Source organism: Haemaphysalis longicornis, unplaced genomic scaffold, assembly GCF_048455015.1.
Source record: "Haemaphysalis longicornis isolate Haplotype H1 unplaced genomic scaffold, Haemaphysalis longicornis Haplotype H1 scaffold_14, whole genome shotgun sequence".
NCBI lineage: Eukaryota > Metazoa > Arthropoda > Arachnida > Ixodida > Ixodidae > Haemaphysalis > Haemaphysalis longicornis.
In genome coordinates this window covers 21,652,413-21,675,363 of record NW_027526245.1, presented here as the reverse complement: position 1 = coordinate 21,675,363, position 22,951 = coordinate 21,652,413, and the positions used below count along the sequence as shown (strand labels likewise).

Here is a 22,951-nt window from a genome sequence, read left to right as displayed (position 1 = left end):
CGGCACGTACCCATAGATGAAATGTACGATGGATTGACCACCAGGTGATCCAGTGCATTGCCATGTGAAATGTCCAGAGGGCCGTGACAATATATATATATATATATATAATATATAGCGAATTAGAATAGGAAATGATGGGCTGGTTGAAAATAACACAGAAATAAGAGTTGGCAGTCAAGAAAACCTCGGAAAGCAAGGGGGAGGATGTGGTAGGTCAGTGAAACAGATAAAAAATTTGGAAAGAAAGAAAGAAAGTGGAGAAAAAATGCCCGCCAGGTGGGATCCCAACCCACGACCTCCAGAATACCGGTCTGGCGCTATACCCACTACGCTACCGGCGGGGTTATCCTCCACTTTCTGGGGTATTTATGTTTAGGTATTTCTTTGTTTCCTGTGCTTAGGGGTGGTAGCCAGCCCCACTCGGACTACTCGGGGTGAAGGGGACTTCTTTTTAACCCCCGGGCCGTGACTCGAGCGTCTACGACATGTCGAGAGTGGTCGACCAGAGTTGAACCCTCTTAAGCTTCCTATGGCACCAAGACTGCCAGAACAGAGGCCCTCGCTATGCATGTAACGAATCAGAATAGGAAATGAGGGGCTTGTTGAAAATAACACAGAAATAAGAGTTGGCAGTCACGAAAACCTCGGAAAGCAAAGGGGAGGATGTGGTAGGTCATTGAAACAGATAAAGAATTTGGAAAGACAGAAATAAAGTGGAGAAAAAACGCCCGCCGGGTGGGATCCAAACCCACGATCTCCAGAATACCGGTCTGGTGAGATAACCACTACGCTACCGGCGGGGCGTAGTGGTTATCTTCACTGCGCCACCGGGCAAAGGGTGATTCCTTGGAAATGACCTGTATGGTGTAATAATTGATTCCAGATAACAGCACCGTGTCGGCTGCGGCTGTGATTTCACCCTGCGGGAATAGTGCTCCGCCGTGCAACTTCGTTCGACATTTATTCTTTATTATCTAATAAAGCTCGCGTAACTTCTGCTCTTAACTGACACGTGAATATGCAGTTTGCAACTCCGGGAAACGAATTCTCGCCACTACGAATGGCGGAAGCGTCATAAGCCTAAGGAATGATTACATTAGCGCTAGTGTAGAGTTGTATGAACTTTGTGAATCCTATCATGTTTATTGCCCTCTAAGAACAACCAGAACAGAACTGCATTCATTACAGCACGACTGCGGACGGGGCGCTCTTTTTGCTTCTCGATCGCTCCCGGTGACCGTTCTGCCGATCGGTATAGTCGGCGTCTTCGGGCAGAAAGCCAGTCACACCACGCCAACAAGCTATTCTAGTAACATCGCCCCACAATAGGCCGGCGTGTTCGTGTCGACGACAAGGTTGATAACTCGGAAGTCGGCGTCGGCGTCGTCGCGTCATCGTCGTGTCGGCCTAGCGAACTCGCCTTAACGAGAAGCGGGCTAATAGAGCAAAAAAAGATAAATACGAACGAAAACGATACTCCTAAGCGTGCTTCAAGAAGCGCTCATTAACCAAAGGCGCCTCCGCGACCCGTCGACGCTGAGCAGACAAAGCTTCTCTTCGCCGGAAGTGGGAGAAGAAGCAGCCGAATCGCAAGATTTCTGCTTCGTCACGAGCATATGGGAAATCGATGGCTTGCACACTGCAAGATGGAGGAGCCCAAAACCATGCAAGAAAGGGTGGGAACGCGGCAACCAACTTTGCAACATAAGTCTGAGCTTTTGGCTGCACGTAAAAATGTTATACTTGGCACACCTGACGTTGGCCACCCAACCTAACCATTGCGCTAGTTCATTTACTTTGCTCAAAACGCCATTCAGGGTCCCTTTGAGCAGTAGTCCGAACAACGTATATGACACCACAGTTTGCTCACATTGTGGGTGCTAGTCTTTCGTGTTTTCTATTTAAATGGCCCGCGAAAAGGCCGGGCAGTAGATGGGTTATGGCATGATCAGGCAGCAAATAATTACCTGCTACACAAGTCCTCTCAGTGGTATTATCTGTATTTGCTCTCTAGGGCACGACTTTGAGTGGAGGCCAAAAGCAACGTATCTCGCTCGCGCGAGCGGCCTACAGCGACAGCAGCATCTACCTTCTCGATGATACCCTGAGCGCGCTGGACATCAACGTCGCATCAGAAGTGTTCGAGCGTGTCATCGGAGAAAAGGGAATCTTGAAAGGAAAGGTTGTAAAATCGACGTTTCTTTACGGAAGTGATTTTACAAACCCAAAAAGTAGAAGGTCTTTGTTGCTCTCTCCCGTAGGTTTGTTTTCACGAGTGTAAAAATCCTTGTTATTTCAGCAGCTCTACCGCACCTCACTGCACCGTTACTCCAGAACCGGCCGCGTCTGCCTGTCGAAATGAATCATCATGTGTGGCTAAGAGGCAAGGCGTGTGCTCCAGAGGGGATGTTTCATTAGTTATGCATTGTTAATATGTGTCCGTGGTGATCAAATGGCATGAGGCCCACGGTAGCATTAGCACCAGAAAATGGATGAAACTCTGGTGCCGGTGGGTGGTAGCACAAATTAAAAAGAACGAGCACACAAAGTACTGCGATTGAGGCGCTTAAACTCTACACGCGTGAAAAGGGTCATAGAAAAATCAGATGGAAAAAATTCCCCGCATTTCTCCGAGGGGAAGAATGTGAAAGTGCGAATGCACGAGTTGAATTTGCGCGGTTCGGTAATGTTCGCGAAAGAGAGATCACAGACACACACACACAACTACAAAGAAAGAAAGGTGCATTTATTCGCAGACACCTATTTGTGTTGTCGTTGTACTTGATTGCTAGAGCGGATCTCAGCTTTGAAATTTCGTGTCAGTACTCCTTTAAGCGGGTGCATTAGCTCTTCTCACGCCCGATTCCTGGCCAATCCCCCACGTGGGTATGTGCCACGCCCCCCGTTGCTAGGGAAGACGAGGAGCGCGCGCACCCGCAGCTGTTGCTATGCGGACTACGGCGGGGGACGATTCAGGCTCGCTTAAGAAGTGCATTCGCACTTAAAATTTAACAGCTGCGACCTAGGTGTTTAACTCCTAGGTCGCCGTCGTGGGCGCTCCGGCCATTATTTTCAATCTTTCTATTCACTGTACACTGATCTCTAAATTCGCCAATTACCAGGTGTCTTAATAACGTGGATTTTCTGCAACCGTTCTGGTTTCTTTTTAACCACAGTCCGGCCTTTTTTCAGACTCGGTTCGTTGTGTGTAACCAAGGAAAATACCTCAAGAAAATGGACAGAGTACTTTTGGTGGCAGGCAAACTGGTCGCATCCTTCGACAGCTTCAAGGAACTGCTCAAACACCCTCTGTGTCCAAAGAGTATTGACGCCGACGTGAAAGAGGAGGAAACAGACAGAATTTCGCGACGCTCGAGGCGGTATGTTTGCAGTTGTTTGTTGTCCGTGCGAAGTAAGGCGGTGACAAATGTCGTTGCAGTTTAAATAAAAAGATTCTCCTATAAACTTTTTCCCTTCAGACGGTCGGACATAGCAATGACCTTCCATTGCATCCCTGCGGGCGGTGGGGCTGGTAAATGCTTCAACAATTAAATTCGGTTGCAGAAGCAACGTTTCAGCAAGAATTTGTAGCATGTTTATTGCAACGAGTGGATACATATGACCTTATCAATTCTGTCCATGCCTCCTTCGTCAAGATTATGACATCTAAATAATTAGATTGAATCGCCTTGAACCAACCTGCCACACAAACAAAGATTACGTTAATGAAACCGCTCAATTACTGTGAAAACAGTTGGTTTTTGCCTTGCGTTTTCGAGCTCCTTACAATTTAAATGGAAACGCAACGCCTGAAGCAAGAACGTCAGTAGAGAAAGGCATCTAGCTGCACAAACTGCAGCACCATGCTTGTCAAATCAAGTCTACTGACTTCAGCTGATAGTGTACGCACAGCCTGTACCACTGTGTTACCAGGCGTTAGGCTTCTGCGAAATCCTTCCCGCGATTATTTGCGGACGTTTTCAACTTTTTTTCACATTGAACTCTGTGTTTTTTGCTTCGGAGAAACGTCGCTTGGTTTAGTTTAACTTTAAGGAATTTGGATACACTGGTGCCTGTTCCTTTTAAGGCCTCGTCGGCGTTGTATTTTTGAGAACTTCAGCAGATCAACCATTTATATTCTAGCAGGCGGAACCCTACCGTTTTTAGGGGCAAAGCCCCTCAGGGGCGGGTGCTGTTGGCCTCTCCTGTCGTCGCCGTCGTCGTAATCGTCGTCTCATGTAGCCACGGTACTAAAACACAGGGAAACTCGCTTACGCCTCACGCTGGAGCGCTTCGTAACGCGTACTAAAAAATTGCACCATCTTCCGTTGGGGAACCCCGAGGAGATGCGAAGCATCATGGGTGTTCCGTGTGGTTCCATTATTTTGTTTCATTTATCGGAGCATGAATGGGAACGTAATGTGGTCCCATGATGCTTCACATCTACGCTGACGAGACTGTTGCTTCCGGGAACTCATTATACAACGACGTAGCAGAACCGGTGCAGGCGATCTCTCCGAGAAGACTGAACGGGCGCGCGCAGCGCGCACCTTCTTTATTCGCTGGCGAGGAGGGGAGGGGGAGAGAGGACGCGTGCAGCGCGCACGTACTTTATTCGCAGGCGAGGGAGAGTGAGAGAGGAGAAGAGGCGCTGCGGACGGGGCACTCAGGAGTGACATACCCCCGAGCAAGAGATGCTCCGCATCTAAAGAAATGGCTGGTGATTACGATACTCCGTAATTCGATATTTGGTCTCAGCAGCAGTGCGCTGAGACAGCACTCACTCGTGGGTTCTCTCGACAGCAGCGAGGATGAGCCTCTGCGTCCGCGGCGCGAAGTGCGTTTTAGGAAGGGACCGCGAACTGCGTATTAAGCGAACGCACATTACAGACACGCGCACGCCCCCCTCACGTTTACGCCAAGCGTAGTGCCGTCAAGGGCCTCGTGCGGGGTGGTGGTGGTGATTTATTAAGAAAGCAGGGAAGAGAAAAGAACTGATGATATTGTTCAACTTCACCCTCATACAACCCAGTCCAGGTAAGGGAAGGGGGGTGTTTCATAGGATAGGAAGAGAGAAAGAGGAAAGAAGGAAGAGAGTGGGCCACTGTCGATGTCGCGTGCGTCCCGTCGAAGACTCGACAGCTACAAACGCTGCACCAGTCCTGTCGCAACCAGGAAGTTGAGGAGGTGCTGGAAGACCTCCCGTCGTAAGGCGTCGGATCCCGTGGGGAACAGGACGTATTCCAGCTTGTGGCTTGGTGCACCGCGTCGCTGGATTGCTGCCCGGAGTTCCTTCCTCCCGGTATCGTGCTGGCGGCAAGAGTACAGTAAGGAACAAAACCTTGATGTGGGCGAGTTGGTACATAATGCTAAAAAAATTTATCGGCGCTCAAACAGGGACGAAGAAAAAGAAAGAAGCTGCTTATATGCACAAAACTAAAATACTAAAAGCATTGTGACGTCAAAATGCATCACATTTCTAAAAAGGCAATTTCTTTATCTGTCAGCGATATGGACGGAGTACTAACGCAGTTATCCCCTGTCTGTCTGATAAAAAGAGCTTCAAGAATTTCGCGCTCAAGCTTTCCTCTTGCTTTTCCCAAAAAGTCTGTCCTATCTAGCGGGGAGCTACATTTGCATCTTTTGCAGTGCTCAGATAGGTGGCCACCAGCATTATTTGCAACTGTCCAGTTGTGCTTCCTTGCCCTTACATTGAAGCACCTTCCAGTTTGCCCTATGCACACTTTTTGCAACTCAGAGGAATTTTATAAACTACACCCATGCTGCTGTCTGTGTAGCGAACAGTGTGGTTTTTTTCTGCCATCTCACTTTTTTATTTTATTTGTATTTATTATCATTCTCAGTTTCTTACACACAGCAAATTAAAGGACCAGGAACAAAAGGTGCCAAACTGCACCTGTCTGGGTTCCTGACTCCTTGCAGTTTGCATAAGAGCGAAACAGAAACAAACTCAACTACAATAGAAACACAGAAAAAGTACACACAGTATGAATAGGTACTAGGGATTATATATAGAAAAAAACTTATATGATATACAAGACCGCGGTTACATTGCAAAACAAAAACGTAAGCAGACAGCATCACACGGAAAATGCAAACAAAGTCAATGATTTCTTGCAGCAACTAAGAGATGGGCACTGATCAATTATGTCCATTAGGTCCTTGTTTTTATTCAAGAGGCTAAGAATTAGGTGGTGTAAACATTGAAAGCCGTAATTTGTTCGGACCTTCGCCGTTTTGTACTTTACTTCTAAATTCGAAAAACTGATTTCTGGTTAGATATCCATGTTCAAACTCCTCCAGACTTTCCTTTATGTGTGAATACATGTACATCGCAAGCTTGCGCTTGTGAAGTTGGAACACATCCATCATACCATATTTGGCGCAAACATCTCCAACACTATCGGTATATCTTAAGTTTTCAAATTCTCTAATAAATGTTTTTTGAAGTTGAAACAGTGCACGCAAATTGGAATCTGTTGTAGTGCCCCAAATTAGTAGACAATACTGCAAATGTGACTGAATCATGGTAGAATATATACTGGTTCCAAACCTTGCACAAATTTGGTTCCTTACCTTCCACAATGCGCCTATTGCGCGTGAGAATTTTATTTTTATATGATTCATATGTTGATTCCAGGATAAATATTCGTTAAAAAACACTCCTAAAAATTTAATAGTGTTAGTGGATTGAATTACGTTATTGATGAAGCAAAGTTGAACATTTTCTGACAGGGGTGTATTTAGGGCTCTGAACATAACGTACTTTGTTGTGTTTATATTTAACTGCAATTCATTAGCGTAAAGCCAATGAGAGAGTTCCCCTAGCCAACAATTCGCATCTATTTGTAGTTTCATTAGGTCACTTCCAGAAAAGAAAACATTTGTGTCATCTGCGTACAAAACTATTTCTTGCGTGTGAGGAATATTGGGAATATCATTATTATAAAGCAAGAAAAGGAGAGGACAGAGTATCGATCCTTGGGGTACTCCCACTTGTATCGAACGAAAATCGGACGACGTGGCACCTAGCAATACACACTAGCAATGCACATGGTCCGGAATTTTTCTTCTGATTTTTGCTCATCAAATGGCAAACTTTTGACAGCTTTTCCGGGGCACTAAAAACGATATATACACCGTACCTTTGCGTTCACAAAGGGGAGGATAATTCCCACGACCAGATTTTGAGGCTAAGCCGGGCACGGTTTACTTCTTTTCTGATTTCGAGCGTGTGTGAAGCTCTTCTACAAAAGATTAGGAGAAAAGATAGCCCTTACGAGCTAGACAGGCCGACCAGAAAAAAGGTGCACGTCATACCGTGTTTACACAAAATGTCGCCTAATGTAAAGAAACCGGCGGCAAGGTACGGTGTAAATATCGTTTTTAGTGCCCCGGAAAAGCTGTCAAAAGTTTGCCCTTTGATGAGTAAAAATCATAAGAAAAAATCCGAACCCTCTGCAAAAAATGACGCTGTACGTTACACAGACTGCAGCGTGGGTGTAGTATATGAAATTCCCCTGAGCTGCAAGAAAGTGTACATAGGGCAACCTGGAAGGTGCTTCAATGAGAGGGCAAGGGAGCACAACTGGACATTTGCAAATAAAGCTGGTGGCCTGCAACTTGAAAAGATGCCAGCACTGCAAAAGATGCAAATGTAGCCCGCTGCTAGATAGGACAAAGTTTTTGCGAAAAGCAAGAGGAAAGCTTGAGCGCGGGAATCTCTTTTTATCAGACAGGCAGGGTATAACTGTGTTTGTACTCCGTCCATATTGCTGACAGATAAAGAAGTGGCCTTTTTAGAAATGTGATGCATTTTGATGTCACAATGCTTTTAGCATATTAGTTTTGTGTATATAAGCAGCATCTTTTTTCTATAAATTCTAGTTGGGAGTTCGGCACTGTGTTCTGTGTTACGTGTTTCTTCTTCGTCCCTGTTTTAGCTCCGATTAATTGTTTTACTAGAGTAAGTGCTCGAGCATCTCGCGCTCTGGGCAGTCGGCGCAGGTGGGGGACACCCGGCGGCCCTGATGGTACGGGCGGGCTCCCACGTTGCACCAATTAAGCCGAAGGCGAAGCAGGAGCGACCGGGCGTCTCTGCTGATGCGTCCGGGCAGGACCCAGTGACCACTCGAGCACCTGGATGCAGAGCCTCTACCACGTGGGCCAGGATAGTCCTTGCAGCGTCGAATTACACCACATCCCGAGAGGCTGGTATCTCTGCCTGGTGAGCAGCACCCTTGGCCAGGGCGTCTGCAACCTCGTTGCCAATGATGCCGAAGTGAGATGGTAGCCAGTGAAGTCACAGCGGACACCCCTGAGCCTTCAGTGTATGAAGCTTGGACGCCAGCGACCGCTCTACGTAGCTGCTGGAGCTGGCTGGCTGGTCGGCATCTCTTAGACGGAGGAGGACAGACGCGACTTCAGTCAGGGTGTTGGCCCCCGGACCTGGGTCCCCTGCTCTAGATCCGTGGCCAAGATCCGCGGCGACCCGCCGTGGTGGCTCAGTGGCTAAGGCGTTGCGCTGCTGAGCACGAGGTCGCGGGTTCGATTCCCGGCCGCGGCGGCCGCTTTTCTGGTGGAGGCGAAAAGCAAAAACGCCCCGTGTGTACGAGATTTCAGCGCACGTTAAAGATCCCCAGGTGGTCAAACTTATTCCGGAGCACTCCACTCTGGCGCGCCTCATCGCCTGCGTTGCGTCGGCGCGTAAAACCCTACAATCAATCAATCAAGATCCGCGGCGAAGTGGAGTCCAGCCAGCTCTGCGTAGGTGAATGAGGTCGCGAAGGGGAGGCTGCACACCTGGCTGGTGCCAAGTTCCAAGGCCGTGCAGGCAGCTCCAGCTCTGCCCGTCGACTGTGCATGGAGCCATCCGTGTACACATGCAGAAGTCCGGCAGCGTCGTCCTGCAGCAGGGCGGCCACCTCTTGGTAGATGGCCTGGGAGCTCCTCGTGCGGGCACAGCGGACTGTCCCTACCCCTCTCCCACCGCACACTTTTAGAGAGCGCTCGCGCCGCCAACGGCAATCCGCCCTCCCCTCTCAATTTCACCACACTCTCCTACTTTGCTTTCTTTCACTCGCAGGTCCTCCCATTGTTCGCTTTTTCTTTCAATTGTTAGTCTGCCCATGGTTCGCTCGGTCACGACGACGGCGACGCGGCTCAGCCCAGAGAGGGGCGGTAAAGGGCTGCGTCCTAAATCAACGGGACCGTCGTTTACGCCCCGCACTAGAGAGCTTCATGCTTCAAAGACAAGATACTTTTACACCAAAGTTGAATACCTGTACCCCCAACGGTTTAATCTGCGTAGGCAAAATCACCAAGAATACACTTGTACATTGCATGCTTCGCCCCTCCCCAGATTGAACGTTAGTGCAGATGTCCCGGTATTTTTCTATGCTTTGTTCCTATGCTGTGGTACTTACACAACCAGGCATTATAAACAAGCCTACCTTAACTTCAGCCGAAACAGCATGGACTCTTTCACAGAATGCCATGATATTACTTCTAACCATGAACACATATTGTCACGAAGCCAAGGACGACGCAGTTGTCTTGAAGGAGAAACAAGTTTATTGGAGCGAACTTGTGCTCCCTTAACAACTCAAGTGCTCCGTTAACAACTCAAAAGAATACAGAGGCGGCGAAGCAGCGGTCAACAAAGTGGCTTCGATCGGCGAGCGTCGCAGAATCGATTGCCGCGGCGTCTGCTGTGCAGGCTTTTATCTTTCGGCGCGAGAGTTTCTGGAACCCTCGATTCACATCCAGAACATTGTAGATCACAGAAGATTATTCTGGGCTAGCGGCGTTAGGGCGAAACACTCTGCTTATCTGAATGAGATAGCCCGTGCGGCATAAAAACAAAGAATAAAACACGCGCTTCGCATGGGACACAGATAACAGATCCGGGTGCGGCCGGGCATTAAAAACAAACAATAAATTAACAAACCCGTATATGGTTCGCGGCATTACCCCCCCTCTTAGAGTGCGTCGACCCGATGCTAAAATAAAACGACAGTCCGAACAAATAGCAACAACAAAGCAACAACAAAAAAAGTTCGTCATCTTGCGAAGTACGGTTTGAGGCGAACCACGTGGACAACTTCGGGTCGCGTGCGTCGTCGTGATGTGCCGGAATCACCACTGGGGATCACTTCGTAAGTTAATTGGCCAACACGTCGTAGAATCTGGTAGGGTCCGAAATACCGTCGCAGAAGCTTTTCACTGAGTCCGCGTCTTCGGATGGGAGTCGAAACCCACACACGATCCCCTGGTTGGTACTCGGCGTCTCGGCATCGGAGGTTGTAGCGGCCGGCATCCATCAGCTGCTGGTCCATTATACGAACTCGAGCGAGCTGGCGGGCCTCCTCCGCACGTTGAAGGTATCCTTGGACGTCGGCGTTGAGGTCGTCGTCTTCTACATGCGGAAGCATGGCGTCGAGCATCGTAGTCGGCCGTCTTCCGTAGACAAGCTCGAACGGTGTCATCTGCGTAGTTTTCTGCGTCGCTGTAATGTACGCAAACGCGACATACGGAAGGACTTCGTCCCAAGTCTTATGTTCAACGTCGGCGTACATGGACAGCATATCCGCAATCGTCTTGTTCAGACGTGCCGTTAGTCCGTTCGTTTGGGGGTGGTACGCCGTCGTTCTTAGGTGATCCGTGTTGCTGTAGCGTAAGATTGCTTGCATCAGCTCTGCGGTAAAGCGGTTCCGCTGTCCGTGATTAGGACTTCAGGGGCTCCATGTCGCAGCACAACTTGGTTTATAAAGAACTTGGCGACTTGTGCAGTCCCCCTCGGAAGAGCGGCGCTCTCTGCGTAGCGCGTCATGTAGTCTGTCGCTACGACAATCCACTTGTTCTCTGATGGTGACATAGGGAACGGGCCTAGAAGGTCTTTTCCAATCTGTTGAAAGGGCCTCGACGGGACGGCAATCGGTTGCAGAAATCCGGCGGGTCTTGTCGGCGGCGTTTTTCGTCGCTGGCAGTCACGGCAACTCCGAACGTAGTGGGTGACGTCGGATGTAAGGCGGGGCCAGAAATACTTCGCCTTAATTTTTTCAATAGTGCCAGCTGTGCCGAAATGTCCGGAAGACGGGTCGTCATGGCACGCTTCCAAAATTTCGTCACGAAGGTCTCCGGGGATGACAAGCAGATAATTCGTCCCCGTTCCGGGGCTGAAATTCTTCACGAGGACGGAGTTTTTGAGGCTGAATGCTGGTAAGTTCCGCTTGAACGCTGTACGCACGGCGACGTTTCGTCCTTCGAGCGACGTTTCGTCCTTCGTCCTTCGTTTCGTCCTTCGATCATTACGCGCAAGTCGGGGTCGGCACGCTGCTGGGCGGCTAGGTCGCTCTTCGGAACAACCCCGAAGAACGCGCTGTCTTCATCGGAGTCTTGTGGTGGTGGGTCGACAGGTGCGCGGGACAGGCAGTCGGCGTCGGAGTGTTTCCTGCCGGACTTGTAGACGATTGTAACGTCGAACTCCTGCAGGCCCAAACTCCACCGCTCAAGACGGCCAGAGGGGTCCTTCAAATTGGCGAGCCAACACAGCGCATGGTGGTCTGTCACAACCTTGAACGGTCTACCATACACGTATGGGCGAAATTTTGAAATGGCCCATATGATTGCCAGACACTCTTTTTCGGAGGCAGAGTAGTTTTTCTCCTCCTTCCACAGACCACGGCTTGCATAGCGATTACCTTTCCGCACCCGCTTTGCTTTTGGACTAGGACGGACACCAAACCTATATCGCTGGCGTCCGTGTGCATTTTCCCAGGCGAAAGGGGTGCTATCTTTTGTCAGGCGCGTGAGTGGCTCTGCGATGCGTGCGAAGCTTGCGACGAAGCGCCGGTAGTATGCGCACAGTCCGAGAAATCTTCGCACGCTCTTTTTGTCTTTCGGTCTTGGGAAGTTCGCTATGGCTGATGTTTTCGCCGGGTCAGGCAGGACTCCCGCGGCGTTGACGACGTGTCCCAAAAACTTGAGTTCCTCGTAAGCGAAGCAGCACTTTTCGGGCTTCAGCGTTAACCCCGACGAGCGAATAGCCTCGAGTACAGACTCCAACCTTGCAAGGTGTTCATCGAAAGTCCGGGCGAATACCACAACGTCGTCCAGGTAGACGAGGCAGGTCTGCCACTTCAGTCCAGCTAGCACAGTGTCCATGACTCTTTGAAACGTTGCTGGCGCCGTGCACAGCCCAAACGGCATCACCTTGAACTCGTACAGACCGTCCGGGGTTATAAATGCAGTCTTCTCTCGGTCTCTCTCGTCCGCTTTAATTTGCCAGTAGCCGGTCTTCAAATCCATCGATGAGAAGTACTTCGCGTGGCAGAGGTGGTCGAGGGCGTCGTCGATTCGTGGGAGGGGGTACACGTCCTTTTTGGTGATTTTGTTCAGTCTCCGGTAGTCAACGCAGAACCTTAATGTGTCGTCTTTTTTCTTTACGAGTACGACGGGCGCAGCCCAGGGGCGTTTCGATGGCTGTATTATGTCGTCCCTTAGCATGTCGTCGACTTGAGTCCGGATGGCTTCCCGCTCGTGGCAAGAGACGTGGTACGGGGACTGTCGGGTAGGTCGGGCTCCATCTTCGGTTATTATTCGGTGCTTAGCTAGAGGTGTCTGACGTAGTTTCGAGTTCGACGAAAAACACTCGCTGTAGCGACGCAGCAAAGCCAAGAGTTTGTTCCGTTGTTCTTGCGGTAGCGCCGGATTCACGTCGAAGGAATGCGGAAACTTTAAGGTATCTTCGGGTGCGCGTTCAAAGTCGGCGACTGCGATCACGTCACTTGCTTGTTGCGTTTCTTCGAGGAATGCAATTGCAGCGCCCTTGTTTAAATGCTGGTACTAATCGGTGAAATTGGTGACCAAAACGTGGGATTTGCGTTGTTTAAACCGCACAATGCCTCTTGCGACAGACACACCGCGGTCGAGAAGCAACCTTTGGTCACTCTCCACGATAGCGTCGGCATCAGTAGCAGCACCTTCACAGTAGACGGTGATCATCAAACTTGCGCGGGGTGGCAGGGTGACATGATCATCGGCGATCCTTACAGCTGCACGCTGTTCGGGGTTCAGTTCCGGCGTCATAAAGTGATCGGAGGAAAACGTTATCGACTTGGTCTGCAGATCAATTATTGCGCCGTTGTCTGTCAAAAAGTCCGTTCCGAGAATTACGTCGCGGGAGCAGTTGGGCAAAACGACGAACACTGCAGGGTACGTCGTGCCGTCTATGGTGACGCGCGATGAGCACGTTCCACTTGGCGTCACGAGGTGGCCTCCTGCTGTGCGTATGTGCGGACCGTCCCATCTGGTCATAACTTTCTTCAACTTAGACGCAAATGGTCCGCTCATTACGGGGTAGTCGGCTCCCGTGTCTACGAGGGCGACTACATCAAAGCCGTCGATGAACACCTTGACGTCGGATGCCGCCTTCCTCGAGTTCCGGGTGCGTCGGGGCGTCGCATCTCGGCTTGTGCGTGTTGACGGTCGGGCACTGTGCGTCGTCGTTGTCGTCGTCGTCTTCTCAGCGGACGCCTCGGTCAGGTCGGGTACGCGTCGCGCTGTATAGCTGTCGTCTTGTTCGGGAGTCTCGTCAGGGTTAGGTCGGGTCTTCGGGATGAGGGCATGTCGTGAATCACTATCTTCGGCGCGTCCTTGCGTCGTTGGAGGGTTTCCGGATTTTCGTCGTAGAGCAACTTCACCTCCAGAAGTTGCTGCTTTTAGTTTCCCCCGCGTGGGCTGGGGGACCTTCCACGGGCGAAGTCAGCGTTGCTACGGCGGTTCGGCGATTGGTATGGGTAGGGCGAAGGCGAACGGTTCAAACGCGCTGGGCCACGGCTGGTTTCAGATAGATACTCGTCGATCTCACGTGGTCGTTGGCCAGGGAGAGGGCGAGGTGCGTCGACGGAGAAACCACGCAGTCCGAGTCTCTTGTATGGGTAGCGACGGTAGATATGGTCGGCCTCTCCGCAGTGGTAGCAAAGAGGACGATTATCGGGAGTTCACCATACGTCCGTCTTCCTCGGCGTCTGGTTTCGGGCTTCCGGGGGTCGGGCGGGTGACAGTGGGCGGCGGTACGGCGGGGCCTCTTGACGGCGTGTTGGAGCAGGGCGGGGCCGACGAACAGCCGCGGAGTATGTCATAGCTTGTGGCTCTCGGGGTACTTCGGATGGCGTAGAAGTTCCCAACGCTTGTTGCACTTCTTCTTCTCTAATCACGTCAGTAAGGGTAGCGACTTGGGGTTGTGGCGGCGTGGGGAGAAATTTCCGCAGCTCCTCTTTCACTACTGCGCGGATGGTCTCGCGTAGGCTTTCAGCCGGAATCCGCATGTTGTCGATGTTGTTCCCATTAGCCGCGCCAACAAAGTTCCCCTCGTACTGCTTAGCACGCATTTCGAGGGCCTTCTCAATTGTAGTGGCTTCGGTCACGAATTCGGCGACAGTTTTGGGCGGGTTTCGGTCAAGTCCAGCAAACAGTTCCTCCTTTACACTGCGCATTAAGACTTTTCTTCCGTCATATCGGGGTCCGCGCGGCGAAAAAAAAATAGACGAAGATCACAACCCCTTCGTTGGGGTGTTGCGTGCGCGTTTCCAACAAGAGGGCGGCTCGTTCTTTTCGCATGACGGTAGCGAATGTTTTGAGTAATTCGCTCTTAAAGAGAGTCCAGTTGGTTAGGGAGCTTTCATGGTTCTTAAACCACGTTCGGGCCGTATCTTTTAGATAGAAGAAAACATGGCGGAGGGTTTTTTCGTCATTCCACCTGTTGAAGATGCGGACGCGCTCCACTTTCTCCAACCAGTCCTCAGGATCTTCTCCCGGGGATCCGCGGAACGATGGTGGTTCCCGGGGCTGCTGCAGGACGATTGGCGACGCTCGTTCTTGCACCATGGTATTGGTTGCAGCGTTCCTTCTCTTGGGCCCTTCTGGCAGAAGACCGAGCTCGGGTGGCAATCCTTGCAGTCGGAGGCTGGCTTTAGTTGGACTGGGCTGGCGGCTTGCAGAGGTCGTCATAAAGGGTGCGTACCCAGCACCTTCACCAGATGTCACGAAGCCAAGGACGACGCAGTTGTCTTGAAGGAGAAACAAGTTTATTGGAGCGAACTTGTGCTCCCTTAACAACTCAAGTGCTCCGTTAACAACTCAAAAGAATACAGAGGCGGCGAAGCAGCGATCAACAAAGTGACTTGCGTCGGCAGCGTCGCAGAATCGAATGCCGCGGCGTCTGCTGTGCAGGCTTTTATCTTTCGGCGCGAGAGTTTCGGGAACCGTCGATTCCCATCCAGAAAATTGTAGAGCACAGAAGTTTATTCTGGGCTAGCGGCGTTAGGGCGAAACACTCTGCTTATCTGAATGAGATAGCCCGTGCGGCATAAAAACAAAGAATGGAACACGCGCTTCGCATGGGACACAGATAACAGATCCGGGCGCGGCCGGGCATTAAAAACAAACAATAAATAAACAAACCGGTATATGGTTCGCTTTTTCTTTCAATTGTTAGTCTGCCCATGGTTCGCACGGTCATGACGACGGCGACGTGGCTCAGCCCAGAGACGGGCGGTAAAGGGCTGCGTCCTAAATCACCGGGACCCTCGTTTACGCCCCGCACTAGAAAGCTTCATGCTTCAAAGACAAGATACTTTTACACCAAAGTTTTATACCTGTACCCCCAACGGTTTAATCTGCGTAGGCAAAATTGCCAAGAGTACACTTGTACATTGCATGCTTCGCCCCTCCCCAGATTGAACGTTAGTGCAGATGTCCCGGTATTTTTCTATGCTTTGTTCTTATGCTGTGGTACTTACACAACCAGGCATTATAAACAAGCCTACCTTAACTTCAGCCCAAACAGCATGGACTCTTTCACAGAATGCCATGATATTACTTCTAACCATGAACACATATTGAACACCTGCAATTTCATTCCGCGAGGAACCGCGACATAAATGTTCGAAAATATTGAAAACAAAGATGTGCGAATAACCCAAATACTTTTATGAGACCTGTTTTGTATATCTGGTCGCATCACAGAAATAGGGTTTGGTATACTTCAGCGGAGTGTTATGGTACATGGATGCTGATTTTGAGGCTCCCGTGCCGCTTCCCAGTCCCGGGGATCTTTATTCCAGGCAGGCGGAAAACAAACAAGTCGCGCCTGTGAATTTGCATCACCAGCGCGCCTGCACAGGGTCACCAATTCTTTCTTGTCGCCATGTTTTACACTGATCGGCTACTCGTGCCTGCAGACACATCCTTAGACAATGACAAACGAATGCGCGTAGAGGGCGGTATTACTACGGCGCCTCAAGCCCAAATGTCTGCAATGCAAAACGCGTAAACCACTCCCTTTTCGGTGCCGGTGCGTCCACATTGAAATAATCGATTCCGCCCACAGGTGTAGAGTCCAAGTCGCACTGGGATTTAGTTACCATTGGTGGCGCGGTTGCTTCTTAGGGATTTTTCTTAGAGTAGCATGTGTTTATTACCCAAATAAAATGACATTGCCGGGGTTGATATAAAATTCGTGCACGCGCTCTGACCTTCTGCAGCCCAACCATTGCACTTTTACTCTCGCGAGCTGCTAACAATGAACATAAGGAAAAGAATTTCCATCGTTCACTGGGCGCAGTCAATCGTTTCCTCACCTGGCGGGATTTCTCGGGCACGGCGGAGTGGGCAGAGGACGCCGCAGTCCCACGGTGTTGTTCCGTGCCGTGCGTGGATATCAGACGTCGAGGCGGCATCGCAAATCGGTAAGTGTCATTTATTCGGTATGCCAGCAGCGACAACTTCAACAGTGCCTTAAGGAGAACGTTCAAAGCGTCTTGGAGATGTCAGGTATGCCCATAAATTCCGTACCCAACCCACTACGGCGGCGGGCCACCTCACACGAGATTTGTCCTGACGGGGGTTGCCTGTGAGGCTACCTTTCGCCGTGACAGCAGGACGACCGACTTTTCGTCTCCAATTGATGTTCATTTTCTTAATTGTGGGCACGTTGCTGTCATTGCCTTTATTTGGCGATGTACAGAAGTTACTCGTCCACGCGTGATTACGCCGTTGTTGGCTGCACCAACAGTCAGCGTAAGCGCAAAGTGCTCATGAAAGAAAGGTGTGAAGTGCACCACGACAAAATAAGTGTTATTCGCTGCGCAAATTTCCTGCGCCCCTTGAGTGCCGCCGCAAATGGGTCGTCGAGCTGAATCGGAAAGACTTCGAGCCTAGCAAACTTGCTTGAATATTGCCAGATGACTATTTCTCTTGCCAAAATATTTCTCATACGACACACAAATTAAATTTTCAATACTTTAGAAACAATGCCATTCTTTCCGACGTTCAATCCTACAAATATCTTGGGTTGTGGATAACGAGCGATCTTAAGTGGACAAAACACATTGGCATAGTAAGTTTCAAGGCTAATCATAAACTATTCTTGAAACTTTCACCTCCATCCGTCCGTATTCTCGCATGGAAATCGATAGTCCTGCCCATACTTGATTATGCCGCGGTAATCTGGGATCCATTTACTCAAATTAACATTCATAAAGTAGAAAAAATACAAAGAAGAGCAGTTCGCTTCATATATAACAGCTATGGACGAACCTCGGTAACTGAACTGTTAGTCAGGGCTAACTTACCCTCCCTTACAGAAAGAAAGTGCATATCTCGATTAAAATATCTATATCTAATAATTATGGGCATTACAAGATAGATATTGAAAAATTTATTTCATTTTCTTCCGGTTACGCCAGTAGACAACGCCATGATCGTACAATAACTCCGTTGCGTACCCGCAATAAATGCTTCAAATATTCTTTTTCCCTAGAACTGTGCAGGATTGGAATATTTTAAATAACCATCAAGTCATAAAACAATCTATAGTATTCCTTCTCGCTGGTCTAGAATAGAAGAGAAAAAAAATTGCTTGTGTGCTAACTTTGGCTTCTTTTCGTAAAATGGCAGTGATGTTTCATCTGTATGATTTTGTTACGTTTGTTTACGTTTGTAAAACGCAAGTGATGGTTTGCCCTGTGTTATATGGCTGCCAGACGTGGAATGTGAGTGACAGTTCCATCTGTTTGCCTTGTCTAATATGCTAATATTTTCGTCTTTTATACCCACCTGCTAAAATCCCTCCAGAGGATTGCAGTACCAATAAATAAATAAATAAATAAATAAATAAATAAATAAATAAATAAATAAATAAATAAATACGGTCCTACGCTGCTTTTAGAAGCGCTGTTTATTCACCCTCACGCTTAGTCCTTATCTCACGTTTCTGCTCTCTGGAGATACGTTCTGTTCATCTCGTCGACGGGAAGCCATAACCAAAACCATAAGCGAACACCTATGCTGCAGCTCGGGTACGCGAATAAGTTGAGCTGAAGCGAAATAAAAGCGTCGCGGTGGCGGAGGACGCCCGGTCGTGTTGGGAATAGGTATGCCTCCCACGTACGGTGCTCTCAGAAGTAAGTAGGTTGGCGCGATCAGCAAACGCCTCTGATAGCGCGCGCGGTAGTGCAAATTTCTAAACATGGCTTGCTGCTGTCGGTGCGCGAACTTTTTGTCATTTAATACGCACTCCCATACCTCACACTGAGTTGGTTGTTAAACCAGGCCCTGAAATATTCGTTTTAGCTGTGCAGGTCGTAGACGTACATGCTCATACAAGTAAATGATGTTTTAACAATATTTGCGCCGCATAGCACTATTATTTCCTGCTGCCGAGTAGGTCAAGTTATTAGATACACCAAGAATCACGGCCGTTTGCCTGCTTAAAAGACCTTTCGCGTTTCAGCGGCGGGTGGCAACCGCGAACAGCTATTTCCCTACACGACCGCGCGTGCTCCGCCACCACGACGCGATTATTTTGCCTTCGGCTCAACTTTTTCGCGTACCCGAGCTCAGCATAGGTGTCCGCTTATCATTTTGTCGGCTTACCGTCGACGAGATCAACAGAACGTATCTCCAGAGAAGAGAAACGTGAGATGAGGAATAAGCGTGAGCGTGATCAAAGCAACGTAAGTACGACCCTACTGATTCTGACAAATTTCCTGGGCTCGAAGTCTTTTCGACTCAGCTCGACGACGCATTCGCGGCGGCACTCAAGCGACGCAGGAAATTTGTGCAGCGAATACACTCCGCACATGCAGACACTTATTTTGTCGTAGTGCACTTCGCACGCTTCTTGCATGAGCACTTTGCGCTAACGCTGACTGTTGGTGCAGCCAACAACGGCATAAACACGCCTGGGCCAATAGCTTCTGTACAACGCAATGACGGCCACCTGCCCACAATTAAGAAAATGAACATAAATTGGGGACGAAAAGTCGGTCGTCCTGCTGGCACGGTGAAACGTAGCCTCACAGGCAACCCCCGTCAGGACAAATCTCGTGTGAGGTGGCCCGCCGCCGTAGTGGGTTGGGTACGGAATTTATGGGCAAACCTGACAGCTCTCAGGCGCTTTGAACGTTCTCCTTAAGCCACTGTTGGACTTGCCGCTGCTGACATACCGAATAAATGACACTTACCGATTTTCGATGCCGCCTCGACGTCTGATATCCACGCACGGCACGGAGACTCCGGCATCGTCTGCCCGCCCCGCAGTACCCGAGAAATGCCCGCGAGGTGGCGCATCGATCGCTAGAAAGTGGCCGACCATGCAAAATTCTGGTGTGCAAGCTTTTGTTCAAATTGAAATTGGCACCAGTCATGACTAAAATCTCCCTTAGACTCAGCGATTATTAAACCAGGCGCAAGTCGGAACCAAACAAACAACCCGATTTTTTTTAAACTGTCGATATGAATGCTGTTGGGGACATAGAAGCCATCCAAAAGCCAGACAAATATGGTGATTTATTGATATTCTTTCCTGTCAGGAACTCTTCGCTCAATCACGCAAATCATGAAGGTGAAGGCAAGGTGACCGAAGACGAAGTGGAGATGTCTCAACTGGTACGTCATCGACATGATCGCGAATGTACACGTTATAGTTTGAGGAATATTGCCATTTTTGTTTACTTTCAAATAAACACTACAAAGTATTGGTTAGAAAACAGACTGCGATGCCTCTGTTGAAATGTTCATCCACCTTGATAATTTTTTTAAACTCCAGTGCGCTAGCCTGTCTACCCAACAACAAGTCGTTCTTCTTGCTTTTGCCGCTAGTCCATCACGGAGTTATATCGAGCGAACACAGTTTAAGGCTCCGGGGTTTTATGGTGCGAGGTTACCAGCCCATGTTCCGCTGGATCCAAGCAAAGATGTCAGAGCTGTACAGTGGTTTCTAATAGTATAAAAAGCGTGTCTGTTCGATATCTTTATTACGCGTATAATTTGCTTGTATCATTTCCTGATTAGCAAATGTTATCCCGATAAGCTAATATTTTGCCTCGAAACGCGTTCCCATTACACGACGAAAAGAGCGCTTAAACGAGGACAGGAAAAGAAGTACATAAACACGAGCGCTGTTGGGGTCTGTGTACAGACAGCGCTCGTGTCTGTGTACTTCTTTCCCTGTCCTAGTTTAAACACTGCTTTCGTTGTATAATGAAGAAACAACTAGAATAAATACAAACCTTAGTTATACAATTTCTCCTAACGGCAAGAAATCATTGAACACAGCAAAGATGACTACTGGCAGTACCTTAGTAACATCTATTTATGAATGTATTTATATGACAAAATTGAAACTTTCTTCCTAACCTACTCATGAGACTTTGTTGTTTAGGAAAAGATATATTTTGAAACCAAATGCTGATCCTCGTCAGAGCGAAATTACGTCTTCAGTATATTAAGTTTGCTGGTGAATAATAGAAAATGTACAGGAGCCACAACGTTCATTCTCTGTCAAAGGGTACTCCCGAGAATTCTGAGAACATGCTCCCAATAACGTAGGTATAGGGCGTACAGCTAAGAACCAACAAGAATACAAGCTTGAAGGCAAAGCGGAAATATAGACGCTTAATAAAAACGCCTCAGGCATGCTCATGAACTTATACCCAGCGGCTTATACTTGCATTAATACACTGCACTTCCAGAATAAAAAAAAAACGCGTTGCATCACTTTGATTATCAAACGCTGCGAGGCCGGAAAGGAGCATCATTGCCCAAGCAGGCCCTTAATCAGATACTTTGCGATAAACAGTGATGGCAACTTGCTTTAGTGTTGTATAAATTTTGCACTATTGTGGTCAATCTAAACTAAAGCAACCCAGGATGCAAAAAATATGGCTTTTTTGTTGATAAGATTGGCCTTATACCAAATAGTTTACACCCTATTCAAAGGGTCAAGTTAAAAGCAAAAACCGAAGAACCTCCAAGTTCATCCCCAAGCACGCCTTCTATTTTTCGGAATCTCTCCTACGAAGTTTCCGGGTGCAGGTACTTTTTATGGCAAATTATATCATCTTCCACTCATCGATCCTGTTACTCGTCGACGATGTTCTTCAGCGGCGCTTACACCTGAAACAGCGTCATCCAACAGATTTGCATATATCCATTTTTGTGTAACTAAGGAAAACAATCACTTCTTCGATAAAACTACAAATCATACACTCGCAAAAATTGTATATTTAAAGTTCACATTTACCACGATAAGAAAGAATCTGTAACGTTCTAGCTCGTACGAGTCTCCCACGCAAACAGTAGGTGCTTAATTAATATTGCCTACATATAGGTATCTAGGGATCACTCAAAATAGTACCATAGGCGGTACATGTTGTTCCCATGTACATGCTGCGTCTTATTTATTTCTTCGTTTGCATGCGCCCCAACTTCCGTAAGTTAAGTCCGGGGAAAGGCGGTACTGCTTCTCATTCTTCCATTTTCGTATGACAGTAGCTCGAAATGCCGCTTTGTTGTGTATAAGGGAAGTGGGAACTCGTCTTTCTTAAACACGCAAGTTGCCATGTTACTGGTCAACTGAATCGCGATAGCTCAGCGCTGTTCAGGTAGCCAAGTGTAGCTCAAGGTTGGCCAATTTGTCCAACCATTGCTTGGCAGGCTCGTCGCTCTTTTGAAACTCGTGGAGTTAGCGACTGTTTTTAAATGACGGACACCTACACCACTTGCATACGGCTACTTGAATTTCACTTAGGCGTCGTTTTCTACTAACTCCTTATTTTTCGGTCCTCACAAGAAATATGTGATGACAATCGTCATCAATTGCATCGCCTAACTGTGGCTCTTTTTGCATCACCATAAATGTAAATATTCATACCCGGTTATTATACCACTACTAACTGCGAACCTCTCTGAGAAGCCAAAAAAGTAAGAATAGGAGGAAAAATTGACGCATTCCTTCCGTTTACCTTTGACTTCATTCAACACGTCAGTATATTTGGTTTCACTCACGTGGTTGTGAAAGTTCCATCTTGCCAGGAAAAGCCACATTCCCACAAAAATGGTGAAGACTGACGGACCGTCTTCCTAGGGTCACTTGGTCGTCATGTGGCACTCGCAATTCCTCCATCTTCCGAAGCATTCAGCCTCCAAAGCATGAGAGACTTTCCTTTCTGGCATGTGTAGCATTGTCTGTAGAAGCAGTGATCGTACAAGTTTCTGACATTTCGCACAGCGCATCATAAAAATGTAGTTCACACATTACACACAGACTGACATCTCTTTTTGGAGACTACATTCCACTTCCCAATATTCTGAGGAGGATGGCTTGAGGCAAGATCCCACAAAACGCCGTCTGTGTTGTGTATGACGGGAAGGAAAGTCTTGTGACGAAGCAGTTCCCGAGACAGTCAGTGCAGGTGCGATTTTCTACGTACCAGGCAAACTATCCTCAATCTATTACTGGGATTACAAAGATTTACTACCGCCTTATATATTCCCGGGGGCCTTCTGGAGTTTTGAAGTCCCCCTTCTGGGTTTGTACTCAGCTCCGGCAGATATCTGGAACATGATGGACTTTCGGTCC

General features: G+C 48.6%; 1 protein-coding gene across 7 annotated transcripts in view; it reads left to right on the top strand.

Annotated features, from left to right (window-relative positions):
* The window catches only part of LOC144165193 (multidrug resistance-associated protein 1-like), a 333,102-nt gene that overhangs the window by 218,771 nt on the left and 91,380 nt on the right, over positions 1-22,951 (top strand). For all 7 annotated transcript variants that reach the window (XM_077695311.1, XM_077695307.1, XM_077695310.1 and 4 more), the window contains 3 exons: positions 2,018-2,185; positions 3,196-3,383; positions 19,902-19,977. In XM_077695311.1, the coding sequence (XP_077551437.1) occupies positions 2,018-2,185; positions 3,196-3,383; positions 19,902-19,977 (432 nt within the window). The remainder of the gene's footprint in view (positions 1-2,017; positions 2,186-3,195; positions 3,384-19,901; positions 19,978-22,951) is intronic.